Here is a 19964-nt window from a genome sequence, read left to right as displayed (position 1 = left end):
GAGCCTGCCACATTTCATTCCTTACTGTTCCAGTTCATCTCAGATCACATATCAGCTGCTAAAAAAAGATTTTTGCAAAAGTTACAGCCGCTTGCAGTTTGTAGTGAGAGAGTGTAAAATAATCCTGGAACGTAAAGATCGAGAAAGTTCCTCTTGTCCAGTTTAGAGACCCGACATGTCTACGCCCCAATAACACACCCGGCTGCCATACTGCTTGAGAATCTAGCTCAAGAAGAGGGGAGTCAGGCTGGAACCAGGTATCTGGGACTTTATCTGTGCCTGATTTTATCACCTGTCCTCTTGCACATTCCTCAAGCCTAATTGTGTCTGCTGCATAGTGTCCACTGTGACTTTATATCAGCCCCGTCCAATTTATCTCAGCATTTCTTCAGTGTTCGCTGTCTGCCGGACAAATCCCTCTGTCTCTTTCCGAGCCAGTTGGAGTGACCCCACTGTGGAAAAGAATACACAGAAGTGAGATGGGCTCCCACACTCACAGAGGGGGAGTTTGGCCTCTCTGATACTTGAACAACCCCCCCCCCCCCCCCCCCGCCCCCTGCAGCGTTAAAAATAACCAGCTCTCCATCTGACTGACCAGACAGACTGGGGCTTTGAGGGAGTATTATCTCTCTGCAGTTTGTTCAACAACCAGGCAGACAGAAAACACACACACACACACACACACACACACACACACACACACACACACACACACACACACACACACACACACACACACACACACACACACACACACACACACACACACACACACACACACACACACACACACACACACACACACATCAACAGATAAGGGGAAAGCAAGCACAACAGATAGAAAAAGAAAACGGCGGCATGCAGATCTTACATGAAAGAGCACATACAATTATTTCCAATGGGCTGTTTAGATTCTTGTTGGACATTTTGTATTCTTTTTGACAGTGTGGCATTTTGCACATCAAACTTGTTGCTTTTATGCTTCAATTTGACCGCATTCTCCCACCAGATAGTTTGTAAAGCAAAAAATACTTTTGTTATCGACGTGTTTATGAAACGAGATGAATCGGACAGCTGATGTTACACTATGGCTGCTGGGGTTGAAGCTAAAACCAAATGGCTGTGGCTAGATTTACTACTTCTAAATAAAAATGTTTACAAGTGGTTTTGATTTTGAGAACAGATATTTCTGTTTTATAAATATGTCACATTTATATTTTCCTTTTTAAACAGGATCTATAAATTAGTTTGAAATGAAACTCCTCAGATTGGATGAGTCTTGCATTCTTCCTTTTAGTATTTCCAATGCATACACAATACCACATCAATAAGAATAGTGCAGACAAATACATATATAATAAAATAAATGTTTATTCATGAAGTCCCAATTCAGTCAGGCTTGTCTTACATTAATCTGTTTAGATTTTCTGGTTCGGCATCTCAGTATTTGAGGCTAGAGAGACGAAGAGAAACGATGAGCACTTTATCTCATCTTAACGACATTTCATGCACGTGACACGAGCGCTGTTATGTCTGATCGAATATGATAATGTATGTAAGCCGTATAAAATAACCCCCTGACATTGATAACTGTTAATTATACTGAAGTGTTGCGATTAAATAGTGCTCTCAACTTTTTGTTTAAAAAGATTTTCAAAAATGAAAACACGATCGCAAAACAGATTCAGTAAATTTCCCAAAGTAAGCGCACTACTGTCAGCAACACAGATACACGTCTGTCTGTTATCTGAGGACCTCTACTGGTCAATGAGAGAATTAACACCAGTGGTACAAACGAGTATCTACAGCGCAATCTGTTGAAAAATACAATCCTTTATTCAACATACACAATGTTACATGTCTGTTTGTGAGTTCCTTTACTGGACATAGTAATAGGGATGGTACATTATTGGCCTACAGCAATGTAAAAAAAAAAAATACTTTGAAAATGTTGTGTAGAAAAGTTGTATGTAAAATGTGTCTCGTCGTTGAATAACAGACGACAACAGCCCTTTCAAAATATATTTACAATAAACTAAATGGTGAAACAAGTCAACAGCTTCAATGCTGTTAGAATATGTACAACTAAATAGCTCAATGAGCCCGTGTGCAGATAATAAATGCTCATTTTATATAAGTTAAATATACTTACGCAAAAAGTAATTTGGTATGAGCATGTTATCCCTTACATATTTCCTCTTTTCATAGCAACCCCCCCCCCCCCATCAAGGCTTCCATGTTATCTGTAACTTTGGTCATTTTTGGGAAAACCCATTGTGCAATTTTAACTGTATTTCAGAGAAAGTCCAAAATGACGTGCTCTTCCTCGTCTCGATTAAAATGATGAGTAATTGGGCCGCGCCAGATGTTCCTCTCTGTCATGACGATGGGGGAATTCATAATAAAACCATATGTGTGTTGAACAGCCTGTGAATTGTTCGGTGTTAATTATTGTGCTTTGGACATGTCCTTTTGCTGAACATTAAAAAAATAAATATACATCATTTTATTTGGTCTTAATAGTTTTCTTTTGGATCCTTTTGGTCTGAGGCCCCAGAAAAATGGCAGATAAAAATAAGGCTGCGCAAAGAAAAATAGCCTTGGGAGCCAGTCTAGACACTACTGCTATAGTCATGTGGTTTTAATGTAATGCAGTGACTGTGAGAGTCATTAGCCTTAAACATGCTAATGATATGCACTTTGTGCTTTTGGTGCACAATCCCTCTTGGCGTTTTCAGTCTTTTGTCCCCGTGTCATCCCGGTGCTGTGGCCTAGATGTCCCGCTTGAGTTTTTCAATGTTGAAGTCACTGTCATGGTCCAGTTTGGAGAGTGTCTTCCTCACCCGCAGGGCAGTGAGGCGGGCTGGTGGGCTCTGGTACCAACACTCCTTCATGATCTTCACAATGGCCGACAGAATCTGGACACACAGAGACACATGTAATATAACATCTGGCCATCCCGGTAGAATGAAACATGTGTGGCACCGTTATTGTGTATCCTGCAGAGTATGTGCTCTACACTCCATCATCAGGTGTCTATGTTGACGTGTTTTCTTGCATGCCTGTTTATCTAGCGGAACTGTCAATTCAAAAATATGTTTGTGCTAAAGGTTGGAAGTGGTGATAACATGTACCGAGATTATAGTAGCCCTGGAAAATATAATTGCACTTGTCTGAGTGTGTGTGTGTGTGTGTGTGTGTGTCATTCGATGGCATACAGGGTGGGAATGGAGCCTGTTGTGCAGACTGGGCCTCTGCTGGTCCACACACACCACCTTCTTCATCTCCTCAAAGCTGGGATCTACGGGCACCAGGTCAAAGAAGGGAGGGCGGTACTCTTCCACGATCGCTAAAATAATCCGAAAGAGAAAAAAAAGATTCAGTGTGCCGTTTCTTCTCCAGTTGAGCACAAGTACAACGACCAACTACCTTGGTTGTGGGACTCAGTGGGCGGCTGTAATAATATTGAAACCCATTATCAACCTCATGAGTAGATAACTACCTCAAATTTAACTCCTCAAACATTATCAGAACATACATTCCTCTTCTTGCAAGGCTTGAAATAGAACACGATAGTCCGTTGTGGGAGTTTTGTAAAGTATGTTTGACTGAACAAGACAGCAGGGAAAGATATCATTCCCTGCTGAATACACTGGGATGGAAATCTGCAAGGCCTGCTGAGTGAGTGAGTGAGTGTGTGTGTGTGTGTGTCAAAGTTATGAATGTCTATCCATCTGGACGAAGTACGTCTGTGCCTGTGTGTGTGCGTGGTCATTTGAACATGGATGTGTGCTTGCATCTGGACTATGTACAAGACCGTGCTGACACCAGATAAGACTGTTTATAATTACTGCAGTGCTAATCATGCGAGAGGATAGTAGAGACAGACACAGACTAGGAAAACACTGGAGTGCTGAGAGACATGGGACTGACTGCCTCTTATGTAAACAGAGCCAGACAGAAATGACAGCGCAAACACATTTCATTATGATGTGCAGTACATCAGCTTTTTCTTTTTTTTTAAAGCATTTAAGCATTTAGGCATAGCCTTTATTTGACAGTGATAGTGGAGGGAGACAGAAAATGACTGGAAACAATGATGGGGGCTCGCCGCTCAGGCCATTTGTACCCATGTGGTATGCGCCTCAACCACTCAGCTATTGCATTTGCCCAATACATCAACTTTTAAAAGATAGATTGACATATAAATGAAGGTGACCAGAGGTTTTGACTTGGCTGGGTGTCCCAAGTCTCAACAAAGATGTGTAAATTACTAAAATGTCCACATTTTCAACAAACAAAACACCAAATTGTTTTCACCACAATTAAAATAATAATAACAATATTGTTTTCAGCGCTTGCATAGACGTTTATCATGCTCTGTCCCATTCATTATCACTGAACCCAATATAAAGACAAACAATGGTCCTTCCACAATAAAAGATCATGTTGAGACGGCCAGATAGCAACATACAATGGCCAGGCTATGGTGCGTGCATTAGCGCATACATGTGCACATGCATAAATGTGCGGTACACTTAAGGGTTCTGGTTTGGGTATTATGATAGTCGCCTTAATAAAAATACACAAAGTACCATTTTCTTCCTGCAATTTCAACAAGTAAAAAGCTCAAATCTCCAAATATCTCTGCAAATGATCGTAAAGGCAAAATATTCTCATTGGCTGTTGTCCCCTTACCATTGACTATGGTCCTGCGGCTAATTTCCCAGAAGACTAGGCCCATGGCCCAGATGTCAGTTTGCTTGTAGGACTCAAAGACGTCCATACGAATAGTCTCATCCAGCACTTCGGGAGCCATGTAGCGCTTGGTCCCCACGCGAGGATTGTTGCCCACATCCAGGTAGTCGTGAGACTGAGAGTGTATCACAGCCAAACCTGACGAGAGTAGGCACAGCGAACAGATGCAACCTTTTAAAGTCAGCATGAATCAGCTGTTTTGTCTCAATACAATCAATCATAACTAATTAATCAACTACAAGTCGAACAGATTCATTGTGTACTTTGCTCCTGCACAACCCTCACCTAGGTCAGCGATGCAGCACTGCCCGTTCCGCTTTACCAGGATGTTTCGGCTTTTCAGATCTCGGTGGGCGATAGCTGGCTTTTCCTGGGAGCTGACAATCTCAGTGTGAAGGTGGACCAGGCCGCAGGCCACAGACAGGCACATCTTCAGGCAGCTCTCCGGCTCCAAGCTGCTGTACTGCAGGAAGTCGTAGAGGGAACCCAGCTCATGAAAGTGTGTGACGAGCCACAGCTGGGTGCTGGAATTCTTGGATGTCATGTCAGAGGCTATGAAACCTAAAGCCAGAATAGGAGATTGCTATTTCAACGTCTGTCCTTTGATTGATGCTTTTAAAAATGACATTGCACCTTTCTTTGCACAGAAAAATCTTTTATCTGCTGCCTTACCCAGTATGTTATCGTGTCGCAGCTGTACAGTATTGTAGATCTCGGTCTCTCTGAACCAGGACTGCTCGTCCCTTGAGGAAAATATCTTGACAGCCACACTCTCCCCCATCCAAGTTCCCCTCCACACCTCCCCATACCTGCCTTTACCTGGAAACCGAGTGACAATTACTTTACTGCAAAGTGATAAACAAAACAGGACAAAGAAGAGCAGCAGCGGTGAGGAAGAAAACTGACCGACACACTGGACAAGTGAGATTTGTCTGGCCATCGTCCTTTGGACCAGATAGGGCAGCCCTGTCCCACTCCCCGATGTGCAAAACTCATCAAAGATATCCTGAGACAGAGACACAGAAATGTGCGAACTCAAAAAACGTGAACATATTTTGGTGGTGTTGTGTCTCATGTCAAACATGAAATGCCTCTTACGCCGTAGGTGGGGTCATCTCCATTGGGGACCTTGAGCATGGTGACATCCTGCTCTTCGACGTTTGTCAGCCTGCTATGTGCACGACGGAAGCGCAGGAAAAGCACCAGGCCACACGCGCTGGCAGTAATGATGAACAGCAGCAAAGACAACGTGATCCACAGCTCTGGACGACTGTGCCCTGGGGGCGCTGTGGTCGGCTCTTCATCAGGACACACGTACCAATTCAGGCACACACACACACACACACACACACACACACACACACACACACACACACACACACACACACACACACACACACACACACACACACACACACACACACACACACACACACACACACACACACACACACACACACACAGTTGAGAACATTTCAGTACATTGAGTAGGAAAAGTTTGGAATTCATAGATTAAAGGAAACACTAAGCTGGCAACATGACATTGCATCGTCATCCAAAAAAAGCCACACAGTTTCAATTTGCTCTAACTGACCACAAGGGGGAACCAGTTACTATAGAGCCAAGCTTTGAATCCCTTCAGTACAAAGTACTGCAGGATGTGCTCTGACCTGTGTGACTGAGAGGGTCAGTCACACAGATTCATCAATGTGTTGTTAAAATATAGTAAAGCAAAGGCGGCGAACACTGACTTGTGTTTGGAGGTGGCGTGGTGAAGGCGTTGCACAGATTCTCTCTGCAGCAGTGGACAAAGAAGCCCTCGAAGGAGGTGAAGCACTGCTCCAAGCGGTGAGCCAATGAAAAACAGCCCTTCTCCTCTTTGCCGCGCACCCACGTGTAGAAGCAGATGTCTCCTCCGCAAGTTCCGTTCCTACATGTGGCTTTTTCATTCTCGCATGTGCAATTCAGCTTCCCATCGTCTTCAGAATCTTAAGCACGAGGAAGCACACAGCCAGTGTTGATAGAAAGGCAGGTCTTACATCACACTAATCACCATTCACAGATTACTAGTAACACTCTACTGCTGAAGAGATGTGGCCTCCTCAAGGGGGAACCCTATTGATAATAGAAATAAATATGTTCATGACATTTCCTGGCAGCCACACGACATCACACAGATCACAAAGGCTGTGTAGTTAACCAGGAGGGGTATTTGGATAAGATAGAACAATAGAAAGTTCAAATTCTGAATGGCGGATGAAGAGGTGTGATTTTCATGGTGATTATGGTACTTTTTATACCCTTTTCATGCACACGGTAGCATACAAGTTAAAATGACTGTGTGTGCATGGAAAGGCACAAAGACATGCAGCAAAGGCATTCTCATAACTAAATGTCTGCCTTAAATAAAGAACACAACCCACAAAATTAGTGAAAAAGACAGGACCCCCTCATAACCAATTCTTAAAACAGACTATTTGGTTTGGGCCACCATTACCTAAGTTGATATTTGACTGTCTTCACCAGCCACTTATTTACTTTGACTCTGCATTTCATGCAGGGAAGGTGGTGTGCACTCTGCCTGGCCGCGCTTGCCTGCTTGAAGCAGCTACCTTTTGTTTCACAGTGGAGGATTGGTGAGACTGTACCAGCTCGCACAAAGAACTAAAAGCTGCATACTCCGTGGGTTCTGTCGTGCTAGTGACCCCGTCATGTAACAGTCATGTCATTCATTCTCAGAAATCTTTCATGGAGCTTTCAATGAATGTCACAAAGTGGATGCTCTTATTAACAACACTGCTTTTCTACATCTAAACATTAACCTACCTGCATGGACAGCAGAGATCCACAGACACGCCACGACTAGCACCACTGTGAGCAGAGCAGAGCTTCCCATCTCTGTGAAACAGGAACAAGATAATTAAAACACTTAATATTATCAAATCACGATACTAGAATTAGTGTTGTTTCTTTATTAGGAACTGTCATAATGAGAAACCAGAAATTAGATTTGGGGTATTATGGAAAAAAAATACGGCCATTTGAACTGCTCTGTGATTGGAATTTACCGACTGTGAGTTAATAGCGTCTATGAGGAGTCGATGGTTAAAGACCGGACTCTTTGGCAGAGGAAGCTATGAGGTCAACAACAGTCCGAGGGCCCGGCCTGTCTGCCTGTGTTGTAATTGCATTGGGTGGGAAAAGGAGGCTTAGGGAAAAGAGGCTGTAACAGCACTCCAGAATGTTTGTGTATGTGTGCCGAGACTGCGTGTGGCACTGTGCTGCCCAGGCTCCAGGCCTGTCGACTCCTCGACTACCCTGCTCGCAAAGTAAATATTGATGGCTACGCTTCCTGCCATTGAGTGGCCCCACCCGGCTGGCTCGGCGAGACTTGGGTCTGCTCATTGTTTTGGGCTGCACTGCTGAGGGTCACGCAAGCAGGAGGGCCGTCATACAAGACTCAGCCTCTGACTGCTGAAGCACACTCTAGTCTGTAACCTGACTCCCAGGTAGCTTAGATATGCTACATTTAAATACAATTATGAGTAAATAAAATGTAGTTTAAAACACTATACTTATCTACTGTTTTATTGCTACCAACACTGTACTATTTATGAAGTACATAAATGAATGCACGTTTCCTAAAAGCCTCATGGTTTTTCATGTTCTGTGCACAATTTAGATTATTTATTCCTTGTCATAAAGTAATAATAAAAAACATAGAAATGGTGATTAATTCACCATACTGTCCGTCTAAAAAAATAGTTGGGCACTATTTGCTCAGACTCTGGATCTACTGCTGGCAGCTTCTTTAATCATCAGAGTTACATTCAGATACACGAGACAGATGCCAAAAAGGATACAAAGTGTTTCCCGATGGCTAACATCTATAACTGGCACTTTTGAGTCTTTTCCCTGTGTCACTAGCCAAAGAACAACACAGGATAACATGTGGCGATGAAGTTTTACAGGTCTAGTTTTGTCTTAAACTCTCAATAGAAATACATTTTGGACTTTGAGCATCTTCTAAGATCACTCGTGCAAACCATGTTTCAAAGAAAACCACCCACAGGTTTTTGATTACCTAAACATGCTTCCTGCCCTGAAGGCAGACATTCATGTTGTGATAAGATGCCTAACACCTGCTTGAGAAAAGTCATACATTACAAAACTAACCGGATGTTGGCAATTAAGAGCAGGGACTGTTCAGAAAACTGTTGAGGTTGAGGAAAGGTGGGCGAAAACGATTCATCCCTCTCGGGTAGTAATGTGTCATTCATTGGATCAGTTATAAGTAGTGCCAATGTAACTACATCAGTCTGGTAAAAATCAATCAATTTAAATCTTTTTTTTTTTTAAATACTGTTATATATGCCACTTTAATTGTTGTGTTGCTTAAAGCGAATGCAGCTGTTGGTTTATGATTCAAAACCGAATTTACAAATCTAACAAGAAACGAGTTGTGAACTGAATTGAATCCCTGTTAGGCCTAAAGGTTACATCTCTAGTATGTAACAAGTCACCAGTTAGGCAGTCTGTTCCCACAACTTACAGACTTAAAAGTAATGTAGAACACTGAATCAGAATGAACTTAGGAAATGAAGGCACAGACAAAACAGCTTTACCTCTTTAACCTGTTTGGCCACACTGAATACGTTATTATTAGACAGACTGATCACTGAACCGTTTGAAAACTACAAGTTCATTTCAATAGAATCCTGCTCCAGCTAGTCTGTCAATTAAAATGGAAGTGTGCTTTCTAAAATAGGCACATTTTCTGGATTAGCCATTGCTAACTGTAAGTGAACAGCACTGCATGTTTATTTGTCACTCTTATAGAAATCCTACTTCACACACAGCTAATAACCCTTGACCTGCACACATCTGGCAGAGGAACTTGCACATGTCAGCAGCACAATACTACGGATATCCTCCTTTAGTTTTGATGCAGCCAGATATATTTAATAAACTACAGGAAGCCATCACATTACCTTAGCCATTTCATTAGTGTCAACTGTCACTGAGGAGAAACCAGAAGAGTGAAAGTGTTGAGCATGAAAATCTGTGTTTTTACTTTTTCTGATCTCTCACTCTCCCTGTGTCTGCTTATTTGTATTTGTTTATTTCAATAACGTTGACCTTTTGTCTTTAAAATGCATCTATTGTATACTCATAGCTGGCTGTTTTGAAAATGAGAAGATGTTTGAACGGAGTTTCCCATCAAAGTGTCAAATCAAATGTCAAATCCCTGCGAGATTAGATTTCCATTTGACATGAGAAATGATCTTTAGACTTTCCTCCTACGTGAGTTAGCTGTGAGGCTCCAGCTCAACAGACGAGAACCCAATGCACGGTGCTCTGACTCGCTAAAACCACAAGCCATATTCTTTTTAAAGAAGCACTTCCTGTATCATGCAACCTCCATGTCAGTGGTCGTTAAGCTGCGGGTCCAGTGGAGGAATAGCGTAAACACTGTACTTCACCCGCACAATTAACTTATTTCCAGAGGAGGAGGAGCATGACTGTCTTATTTCCTCTCGCTATCACTTTTATCATCCTAATTTAGGAGAGAGCAGTAATCCCGTCCTCCATCGTAGGAAGCCTGAGTTTAGATTCCAGCACACTTCCTCTCTGAGCTCTCTCCTGTCCAACGTTACACCCTCCTGACCCAAGGGAAAAAGAGCCATTGTCATCTCTTCCTCTCATCTACAGAGCGTTAACTCTGGGAGGCAGATCTCTCATTCCATCTGGATGACTCTGTGTGGTTATAGTGGTGGATGGTGGGGGCATGGCATCGCGCAGCAGCATCCAACAGCCCCTCAACTGGGCCTCATCATACCAAAAGAGTCCTATAACTCTGGAAAGTTACTCTAAGCACTGTTACTGTAAAAGCTTATATTACGGTATGTGTTTTATATGGCGAGACAACATCAAATGATGTTCTTTTTAATAACATAGCCACACATGTAACACACTTGTGTTCTCTCTGTGTGTTAAAAACCTTTTGTGACTGTCTGCTAGTCCCAGCGACAGACTGATTGTATCTCCATTTCACAGACAAAGCTGGCTTGGCAGGCTTTATGGCTCAGTCACTGTCTGCATGCTCTCACATGCATACCTACGATGAATGCAGGTCTGTGGAAGAAAGGGACGTATATTCCCTGTGTGTGTGGTGTGTGTGTGTGTGTGTGTGTGTGAGAAGCAGAGTGACGAGAAAACATTATGCAGGAAGGAGAAATGCAGCTTTGAAGTCCAACACCTCCAGCAAATATGTCAATTCTGCAGATGAGAGGAAAGAGATATGAACTTTTGCTACTAAGCAAAAGGCCATTTGTGTAGGAAGTATTTAACTGATTTACTTCAGCAGAAGTAGCCATGAAACCATGTAATCTTACTTTAAAGAGTACCTGCACACTTACATCTGTCTTTTAAGATATGAACTAAATGGGATGACTGGATTGTGATGAAATACATCAAGCCTGGTTTTAATATTGAAATTTCCTTCCAAATCTATAAAAATCTGCATTTTATGATTGAAAATGGCTCAAAACGACCATTTGGGACGAATCACTAATCATCATAAGTCATGAGATAAAATCAGCAACCCCAACCCCGGCTTCCCACTGTGCATTACAATCACAGCACAGCGGATTTAGCATCATGCTGGTTAGCTAGCTAACGTTATCTTGCTAATTCCTCCATGTGTGTCACGCTAATGTTACACTGGTTGCAGAAAATGAGCAGAACAGCGGGCTGGTGGCCAGCTGGGTCCCTGCTCACTGCCGGAGCCATTACAGCCAGGAGGATCACAAACGGCCGCTCCGGAGACGCTTGGGTCCATGTTCAAAGCTGGCGCTCGCTCTCCTCCCGGCAAAGCAGTCTCCCAGTGGCGGGGAGTCAGGCCAAGGGACTGCGTTTACCTCTTGTCACGTTTGTGGTCTGATGTAAATCCATCAAATTCAGTGCTCCGTGCATTATTGCTATTTTCCAAGCTACTGCAACTAGCTGTCATCAGCTCTGGCTTTTGTATTTGTCGATGCTGCGTCACGGCTTATTTCATCAAAACGAAGTGGGCGTGGTTTCATCGCTCAGCCTCCTGCAAACTTTTTACATTTTTCTAAACAATGCAGTGGGTGGACTTAGGCCCATACTTAAAGTAAAAAAAACATTATGCAGCAGAATGATCCCGGAGCATTACATTATCATGTATTATATAATTTGATCATTATTACTCATGCATTCTTATTCAAGCAGCAGTTTAATGCTGTAACCGGTTGAGGGGGACTACTTTTACCTATTTCAAATTTGTTTGGGTTGTTTAATCTATAACAGGTCATATTAATCAGATGATAATACATTTTAATCATCTTGTAATTATAGCCTGACCGATACAGGATACGTTTTGATGTCGACACCAATGTATGATAGTTTAAGAAACATGCTACGATTATGTGAGCCAACAGCCTTTTCTTTTTACACATAAAAGACAGATATGTGACATATGACATTTTATGGGTAATCAATAAACTTGTCAGTGCTCTCTGGTGGACAAACTACTGTATGTAATGGCAACACTGCTACCTCAAACGAATATTTTGCATTTCTGCACGCTATGTTTCTACATTTCGGCTGCAATAAGCTAATATTGCCATTCTATCGACTTCATTGATTTATCGGTCCAGTAGTACGTGTAACTATAAGTAGCTTTAAGATACATTTTGTGGAGTCGAAATTAAGCAAACCACTTCATTAATTGAGTTGGAAAAGTAGTGGAGCCGGTGTTAGCAGAACCCAATGCAAATACTCAAGTGAAGTAAAACTACCTCCACATTGTGCTTGAGAAGGCCGATAGCTACAGTTCAATACATTTGATTTATTAGGGCCCTATTCTTTTCATATTAATGACGACACAGAAGATGGCTTCAAGAACATCCTCAGGTCTTATCTTTAGGTCAAGGAGGCCACTATTTGACACCTGTTGGTGCACATCTGTAAACACGTGGAGTGATGTCAAAGGTGACTTAAGTGTAAGCTATATTTACATCTAGTAATGAAATCACAGCACAGCATCACACACACACACACACAGAAAGAGAAAATCATTGTGTTCCCCATCAGCCGAACTTACCTGTTTTATACTGTTATACTTCGCCTTTTAACCTGACAGACTCAAACGGCGCACCGCTCCCATATCACAGCCAGCTCGAAGTGTCCCTCCCTCCGGGGCCAAAGCGTTTCAAATCAAAAGTAGAAGATGCGTTTAAAACGCAACTGGCTCCATTCCACGAGTGGAGTAAATCGTTGTACTTTTCGGCTCAATTGCAGATGTTCACATCCTTTCCTGCTTCGCTGACGGCCGACCGCCGTCTCTGGGAAAAGTTCGTCCGCAGTTTTCCCTTATTGCTCCAAAAAATGAAAACTGCCCACTTTGTTTAACAACAACAAAAAGAAAAGTGACGCCTCTACTTGTGGAAGAAGTGAAAAATGAGAAGAACTGTCAGCCGTTTGCTGGCAGGACGACAAAACAGCGCGCTGAAGGCACAGCTATCTCATCTCAGCACAGATCTGCGCTGATTAACCGACAACACCGTCGTCGGTTTGGAACCAGACTCCTTCCGCGTTGAGAACCTCACAATTGAAGGCGCTACGCAAGTCCTAAGTATGAACGTTTTTGTTGTTGTCTACAGTCCCGATCTAAAGGCGAGATTACAGCTTTTAAATAGTATACAGCTTTGTCCCACCCTTTATTGTCCCGCACAGTCTGCTCTGCCTGGAATGTGTTCTCATAGCGGTTTTCCTGTTGCTTGCCTAAACCTCTCATTTTCCTCTTTCCCCTGTGGACTGCTGTCTTCACTGCACTGAAAGGAATGTGCTTCAAAGACCCCACCATATAATAACATGTACGAGTACTCACCAGCACCTTTCCCAGTTTGCATCCTCCATTCTTAACCATAATCGTTTTAAAAATATATATAAGTTCAGGAGCCAGTGGAGCCTTTATTATGTAGCCTTTTTTTTTAAACAACAATGATGAACGTAATGATCCCCTCCACACATTTTCTAACTTTCATATGACATTTTTTTTGTTTATGTAGCCTATACTCGTCTCATTGAAAAACTGCATTAACAGAAACAATTGACAGTGAGTTGATAGCAAACAGTTGCTTATTTACACATCCAACTTCTGGAGTCGTGTCGCTCTCCACCTAAAGAAAGTTAGTCAAATATTCAGTGTCTATTAGCTCTGCTTCCTGATGGGAATACGGCTCTTTAGATACTAAATGCTCCATGTTCACCAGCTTCTAGTGGGTTTTCGGAGCTATTTCACTGAAAACAGCTGCCTGCTGTGGCCAAAAACGCTGCTGTGAGAGCAGTGAAGTGGGCCAGACAAGATATATATAAAGCTGCGTAAAGCTGAAGGGAGCTCCTCTCCATCGCCTCCTTTAATTGATGGTTATAAAAGGGTCATGACCCCACGAGCGAACGGTGCTGCAGATTCAGGTGATATTTCTCTGCAGGTTAGTCACTGCAAACATTTGCCAGTGTTTTCACGTTGTCATGTGGCACATTGTTATTCTAAACTTTCCACCTTAAATCAGTTAAATGTGAAAACGGCCTTAATGTCAAACTCTGCACATACATAATTCTGCACAGTAAAGGTAAAACATCCATTTCCAGTAATAATAAGCAAAACACATTTCTGAGTGATGTGGGACTTTAAGATGATTTTTGGTTTTGTCGAAATAAACTACTTTACCTTGCTTATCAAATTGAGGACAACACAATGGCGCTCAAGTGCCTTTCTGTTATTGCAGTTGTGGCCGTCAAAGTGTCTCTTGGATGCCAGACAGACCCGGCTGTGTGAAAACACTTCATTCAGCAGAGCCTGAGAAAGATGTCTTCATGTCTGTAATATAAATCCCCCCCCCCCCCCCCTCCTTGTTCTCAGGCGCTGCAATCTTTCACTCTTTGGCTTACGACTGAAGAAACAGCTGGAAGCTCTCACATCAGCTGTCACGTAGAAAAAAAGAGCAAATTGTTGTTCTTTTTTGAATCAGCACTTACTTTTCTTTTCTACCAATCTCTGTGATTCAAAGAGCCACACTGTCTCATTCCCTTAAGATTGTTCTGAAAGCTTATATTTGGTGCATAATCTGCTAGAGGAAATGGGATTTTGCTTCAGCATGTTTTCATACTGTGAGTTTTTCATGAGCAAATTCCTGATAAAGGGAAGACATGTTTTGCTCCCAGTTGGTTAAAAGTAAACAGTCAATACTTTAGCTGACATAATCTGGTCCAGCCTATGTGTTCTAACTGTATGATGTTATATGTTTACAGACGGGTTTCAAGTCGAATGCGTTCCTTCATAGAAGTCTAGAGAGGGTTTATTTTAGAGTTGACCTCGAGTCACCAAGTTCCCCCCTGAGAAGAGGAAGTGAGCCAGAATACTAAAAATATAACAAGAAAAGAAAATGTTGAACTTGCTATGTTGATGTAAAGAATTTTAAATCAAAACGTGAAATTGAACTGTTTTCAAAGAAATAATTCCATCAAATATTTGTGAGCACATCAAAGCAGCCATATAGATGTTATGTTACTGCCAATAAAAGCTAATTGTTTTGTAATGATACCGCACATTGGATTAAAAGATTACAGATAAGAGTTCAAAAGCCATCTCGTGCCACTCCAGAGCGCATTATAGGCTTCCTTAAGAAGCTCAAAGTAACTTTGGGAGCCAATTACCAAGAGGCTCATCAGTCACGTGCATGCCTGTTAAGGAAATGTTGAATTTCTAGCGTGTAAATACAATATATTCATGTCATAAAATAGGAAAATGTTTCGGGGAGTTGTGTAAGAGCAGTATCTTTAAAATTGTAAAAGTTTGTTTTTCAGTTACTGTACAACACATGTGTATTACGCCCTGTGACCACACTAATATACAATATCGTGGTTCTTTCAGATCACCGAATCCGAGGTGGAGTGCAGAAAAACAAATTCACTGAAAAAGGTCAGTACATTTATTCCAAGCTTGCATACAAACACACGTTTTCATCTCTCTCACACTTTCTCTCACTGAGTTTATTGTGCCTCTGGCTTCCACTTTAAAATCAATAACCCCAGAAATGATGCTCTATTTGTTCGTAAGAACAGTATCGAAATACATTATTTGAATAATAAAGATTTAAATATATTTAGCTGCAATCAGAACAGGTATTGCAATTAAAGCTTCATAAGTTAGTTATGATTTGGTCAATTACCAAGTTGATCTATACACAGACTCTATTTTTAAATGCGCCAATGAAAGATGGACCCCAAAAGAGATTCTCTTGCCTTGACAGATTTTTAAGGTATAATGCCCGATGTATCACAAAAGTTTCCTGAGTAACATTATGTGCACATAGTACACCCATGCATACACATACATATGCAAAGGTAACTCTCCACGTGTGAGGTCTGCGGTTGGAGCCAAAACATTTTTGCAATCAGCATTAATGTTGTCCAATTAAAAGCCAATCAAACATGGTACATTAAGCTCATAATCATTTAAAAATATATTTTTTCTGCATCTTCACTGCTAACATCATTCACGCCACTGCCTAACAGTTGGAAGTGTTACAATTCATAATTAAAGGCATCCGGTGTATGCTACATGTTGCATACAGTGAAGATTGAATAACCCTTGAAAAATAAAGAGTGTTGACTAAATCTCAAAATAGGGACCGTTTTCATTTACATAATGCTGTAAAATGGACTTTAACTTGCCCTGGTGGTCGTATTTGAGGGATTGCAGGAAACACTCAAGTGTATTGAAATTGTGTCTGCTGACTGAGCAGTTCTGATGTCAATCGGACAATGTATGACAGCTACAGTTCACTTCCTGTTTCTGAAACATTTCCAACAGCATTACTCTCAAGAACCATAGTTTATAAATCTTATAGGAGTTGTGCTGAGTAAAAAGCAGCCACTGTCACTTAGAGCGCGTGGAGTAGAGGAGCAAAGCACATAGTTTCAAGATTTGTTGTCTCTTTTCCCTCCGTTTCACATCGCAACCGTTCATTCGCTGAAGGCCATTGCTCACATGTACTCTATAAACAGTATTTGCTGTTGCTTTGGTTGTCTTGCAGTTAAATTCCATCATTGAAAATACACAGTCTTGTAAAATCCTCACAAATGTACAGTGTTCTCCAAATGAAATAATGCAGGTGTTTGTGGTCAGTGAGAGTTAATCTACCACTCCTCGAAGGAAGAAGCCAGTCAGCGTACGTCTCCAAAACCAAATAACATTTGGTTCACAATTTTCAGTTTTCCAAAGTTCAAATCCATCAATCGTTAGTTACTCACTTCCAAAATTGTTTTGCAATTTCTTAGTTGTCTGTTGAAACAGGCCTCACTGTAATCACATATGCTCATTCCTCATGCATGACGTCATCACAGTGACATTTTCTGAGGAAAAGAGAAAAACGATTTTCAATCAATAATCCTCATTTTTGGCTTGATGAATGTTTGGACCCCTTCTGTTTTTTCTCTTGTTCTTTTTCCTTTTCCTGCTGCTCCTTCTCGCTCTTTTTCTCCCCCTTGGCCTCCTTGTACTTCCAGACAGGAGGCTCCAGGTAGCCCTTCTGCCTTTTCTTCTTTTTCTCTTTCTTTGGAGTGGGCTCCCCAGATTTTGTTACTTCAATCTTGGGAATACATCCTGAGGGGAAGATGCTGTTCCGGTATGCCATGCTGCGGGGAATGAAGCTTTTCATGCCACCTGACCTGCTATCCCTGCGCTTTGTGTCCTGGCGGCAGGAGGTCAGAGATACAGAGGTGGCTGACACAGCACCCAGAGAAGCTGAGGTGGTGATGGAGCCTTTACTGTGGGACACCGTGCTCTCCTCTAACTCCTTGCTGCTGTGCTTTTCAAGCAGCTCAGGGACGGCAAACCGTCGCCTGCCAATCTCTGGGGGGCTGGAGGGACAGAGTGGACGGCAACCAGTGGCTATCAGGGGGCTGTGGATGCCTGTAGTCATCTGCACCATATGGTCCATGACCCCATTGTCTTCGGGGTCATGAGGGAAGGTGAAAGAAAGACTGTCTTTTAAGCACTGCCGCAGCTTTTGACTGTTTGTTTTGATGGCTGTGGCCTTTGCTACCAGTTGCTTCAGCTTAGGCCACTCAGGAATGTAGCTGTCACAGAACTGCTCAGCGACAGAATGAGCCTGCAGGCGGTGGATTCTGTTAAGAGTCTCAAACCCTCCAGTCCTAAGGACCCAATCCTTTAGAGCTCTATCTTGGACCAGATCCATTGCATTCATATCTGCACCTGCGCATGAAAAGGGGAGAAAAATAGCAAAAAAACACACCCGGTAAAAACAAGAAAACAAGTTAAAAATCATTGGATGCTGAGGGATGTGAGGAAATCAGTAAAATGACCCCACCATGTGGTCACTTATGGAGCACAGTTCATTGAGTAGATGTGCTCACTTCCAGAAGGGAATCAGGCCATTTCACAGCATGGTGAAATAGGATATAGATTGCAATTCGGTTCGAGTTCTGCGGATTTTCTCTAAAGCTATCTGGTTCTAATAATTCAGTTTCTCATTATTTGGAGGAATATGTGTCTATTTCAAAAACTATCATAACACGCTGAATGAATAATCAAGGCCTTAAAACAAAACCAAGAGTACCAGACATGTATTTCTATTTTAAACATGACTCTGTTTTCCTGTAAAATGATCGGTCTCTGACATAATTGAAACTTTGAGTAGAACGTGGTTGGAGAGTTTACTGCTCACATATCCTGGTTTACCCTCTAAATCACATGCGTATAACATCTATAGTTTTTGGTATACATTTCACTGGGCTGCACACAATTGTTGTCGTACTTTCATCCTTACTGTAAATTGAGTTTTCTCCTAAACCATTAAATATATGGTGATGGTCTGCACCAATGTAGGAACCTGGGCTTATTGCCTCTGAGTAAATCTATTGTCCATGTGTGCACACACACCAGATGTTCCTCCTGCAACATTTACAGGAGGTCTTATGTACCATGAACTTACCATGCATTAACAGGGCGGACACACACTCCTCTCGGCCCCGTAGGCCTGCCTTTATGAGAGCTGTGAAGCCATGGGGATCCCTGACTTCGGTGTCCACGCCAGAGTAGAAGTTAAGGATATAGTTTAAAATAGTCACAAAACCTGGGGAAAAAAAACAAACATAATGTCAATATGGTAGGTTGATGAATTGAGACTGTATGTTGAGGTGATGTGGTGTATATGTCATGAGACATACCTGCCTGAGCAGCAGTCATGAGGGCGCTGTTGCCATCATTGTCTTGGTGGTTGATGTCTATTATTGGACATGTGTGCAGCATGGTGACTATGTCTATGAATCCCTTGCCCACAGCCAACATCAGTCCATTCTGAGGGGGAACAATGTAGAGATTAATGCACCTTCATGACTATCAGGTCCGTTTTGTTGTAGAAATATAGTTTTCTGACTTTGTGTCAAATTCACAGTTATAAAAAAGAGAAATGAAATCCAACTCACCCTGCCATTGATGTCCAGGTCATTGGCCTCGTCTTTAGTGACTCCTCTCTCCAGGATCCTGCGCATGGACGTGGGGTCATTCCGAGCGCAGGCCTCATACAACGTTTTAGCCGGCTCTGTGTGTTTTTCCTCCCTTTCATAGTCGGGAAGCACCGAGTCTTCAGAGAGCACACTCCCCGAGTCAGAATCATCCAGGAGGTTCTCCGAGTCCTCAGATGGACCTGCGCCCAGGTGGGGGTCATACTTTGAGGTGGCCATTGGTCCCCTTTCTGCCTGGGATCACACCTGGGTGTCAGGTCTGCTGCTCACCATCTCCATCTTGAATAGGAAAACATTAATAGTTGTCATTGTGGACACAAACACATGCTGTGCTCGGTGGCCACATGCTGCTGATATAAACATCTAAAAGACAGCAACAACTTGAACTGATGCATCTCATGTTCCAATTCAGGTACTGTCAAAACTGTGTGCTTATCCAAATGAGAAAGGCGTTGGTGACTGCAAAATATTTGTGTGCAAAAGGCGTATCGGTTCTGCATTTTTATTCGTGCCGTCTAGGATTGTGTATGATTTCTTCCCCTCAAAATAAGCATCTAATGCAAGTCTGAACGCACGAATGACATCAATACATTGGCAGCCTAGAAGAGGATGATGAGCTTCACCTCACC

The 19964-nt window shown here is 42.3% G+C and overlaps 2 protein-coding genes across 2 annotated transcripts; both read right to left on the bottom strand.

Moving 5' to 3' along the window:
- Positions 1-1741: 1741 nt before the first annotated feature.
- acvrl1 (activin A receptor like type 1) lies at positions 1742-13432 on the bottom strand. Its single transcript, XM_079273012.1, has 10 exons — positions 12887-13432; positions 7585-7656; positions 6510-6746; positions 5857-6056; positions 5665-5764; positions 5431-5577; positions 5044-5319; positions 4699-4896; positions 3219-3349; positions 1742-2918 (listed from the first exon to the last, which is right to left on the bottom strand). The coding sequence occupies exons 2-10, from the start codon at positions 7652-7654 to the stop codon at positions 2772-2774; spliced, it is 1506 nt and encodes a 501-aa protein (XP_079129138.1). The 5' UTR covers positions 7655-7656; positions 12887-13432; the 3' UTR covers positions 1742-2771.
- A 3808-nt stretch (positions 13433-17240) lies between these two features.
- Positions 17241-19557, bottom strand: ankrd33aa (ankyrin repeat domain 33Aa; the record flags this gene model as incomplete). Its single annotated transcript, XM_079273380.1, has 4 exons — positions 19297-19557; positions 19039-19168; positions 18804-18944; positions 17241-18064 (listed from the first exon to the last, which is right to left on the bottom strand). The coding sequence occupies exons 1-4, from the start codon at positions 19552-19554 to the stop codon at positions 17241-17243; spliced, it is 1353 nt and encodes a 450-aa protein (XP_079129506.1). The 5' UTR covers positions 19555-19557.
- Between the last annotated feature and the right edge of the window lie 407 nt (positions 19558-19964).

This window comes from Melanostigma gelatinosum (assembly GCF_949748355.1).
Source record: "Melanostigma gelatinosum genome assembly, chromosome: 8".
In the NCBI taxonomy this organism is placed as follows: Eukaryota; Metazoa; Chordata; class Actinopteri; order Perciformes; family Zoarcidae; genus Melanostigma; species Melanostigma gelatinosum.
This window is presented reverse-complemented; position numbering and strand designations above follow the sequence as displayed.

Excerpts from the sequence above, each read along its gene's own strand:
- acvrl1 (XM_079273012.1), bottom strand. The coding sequence starts at position 7,654 with ATGGGAAGCTCTGCTCTGCTCACAGTGGTGCTAGTCGTGGCGTGTCTG. Across the intron at positions 5,320-5,430 it reads GCGACACGATAACATACTGG|GTTTCATAGCCTCTGACATG; the intron begins GTAAGGCAGCAG and ends TTCTGGCTTTAG. Across the intron at positions 4,897-5,043 it reads GTGCTGCATCGCTGACCTAG|GTTTGGCTGTGATACACTCT; the intron begins GTGAGGGTTGTG and ends TACTCTCGTCAG.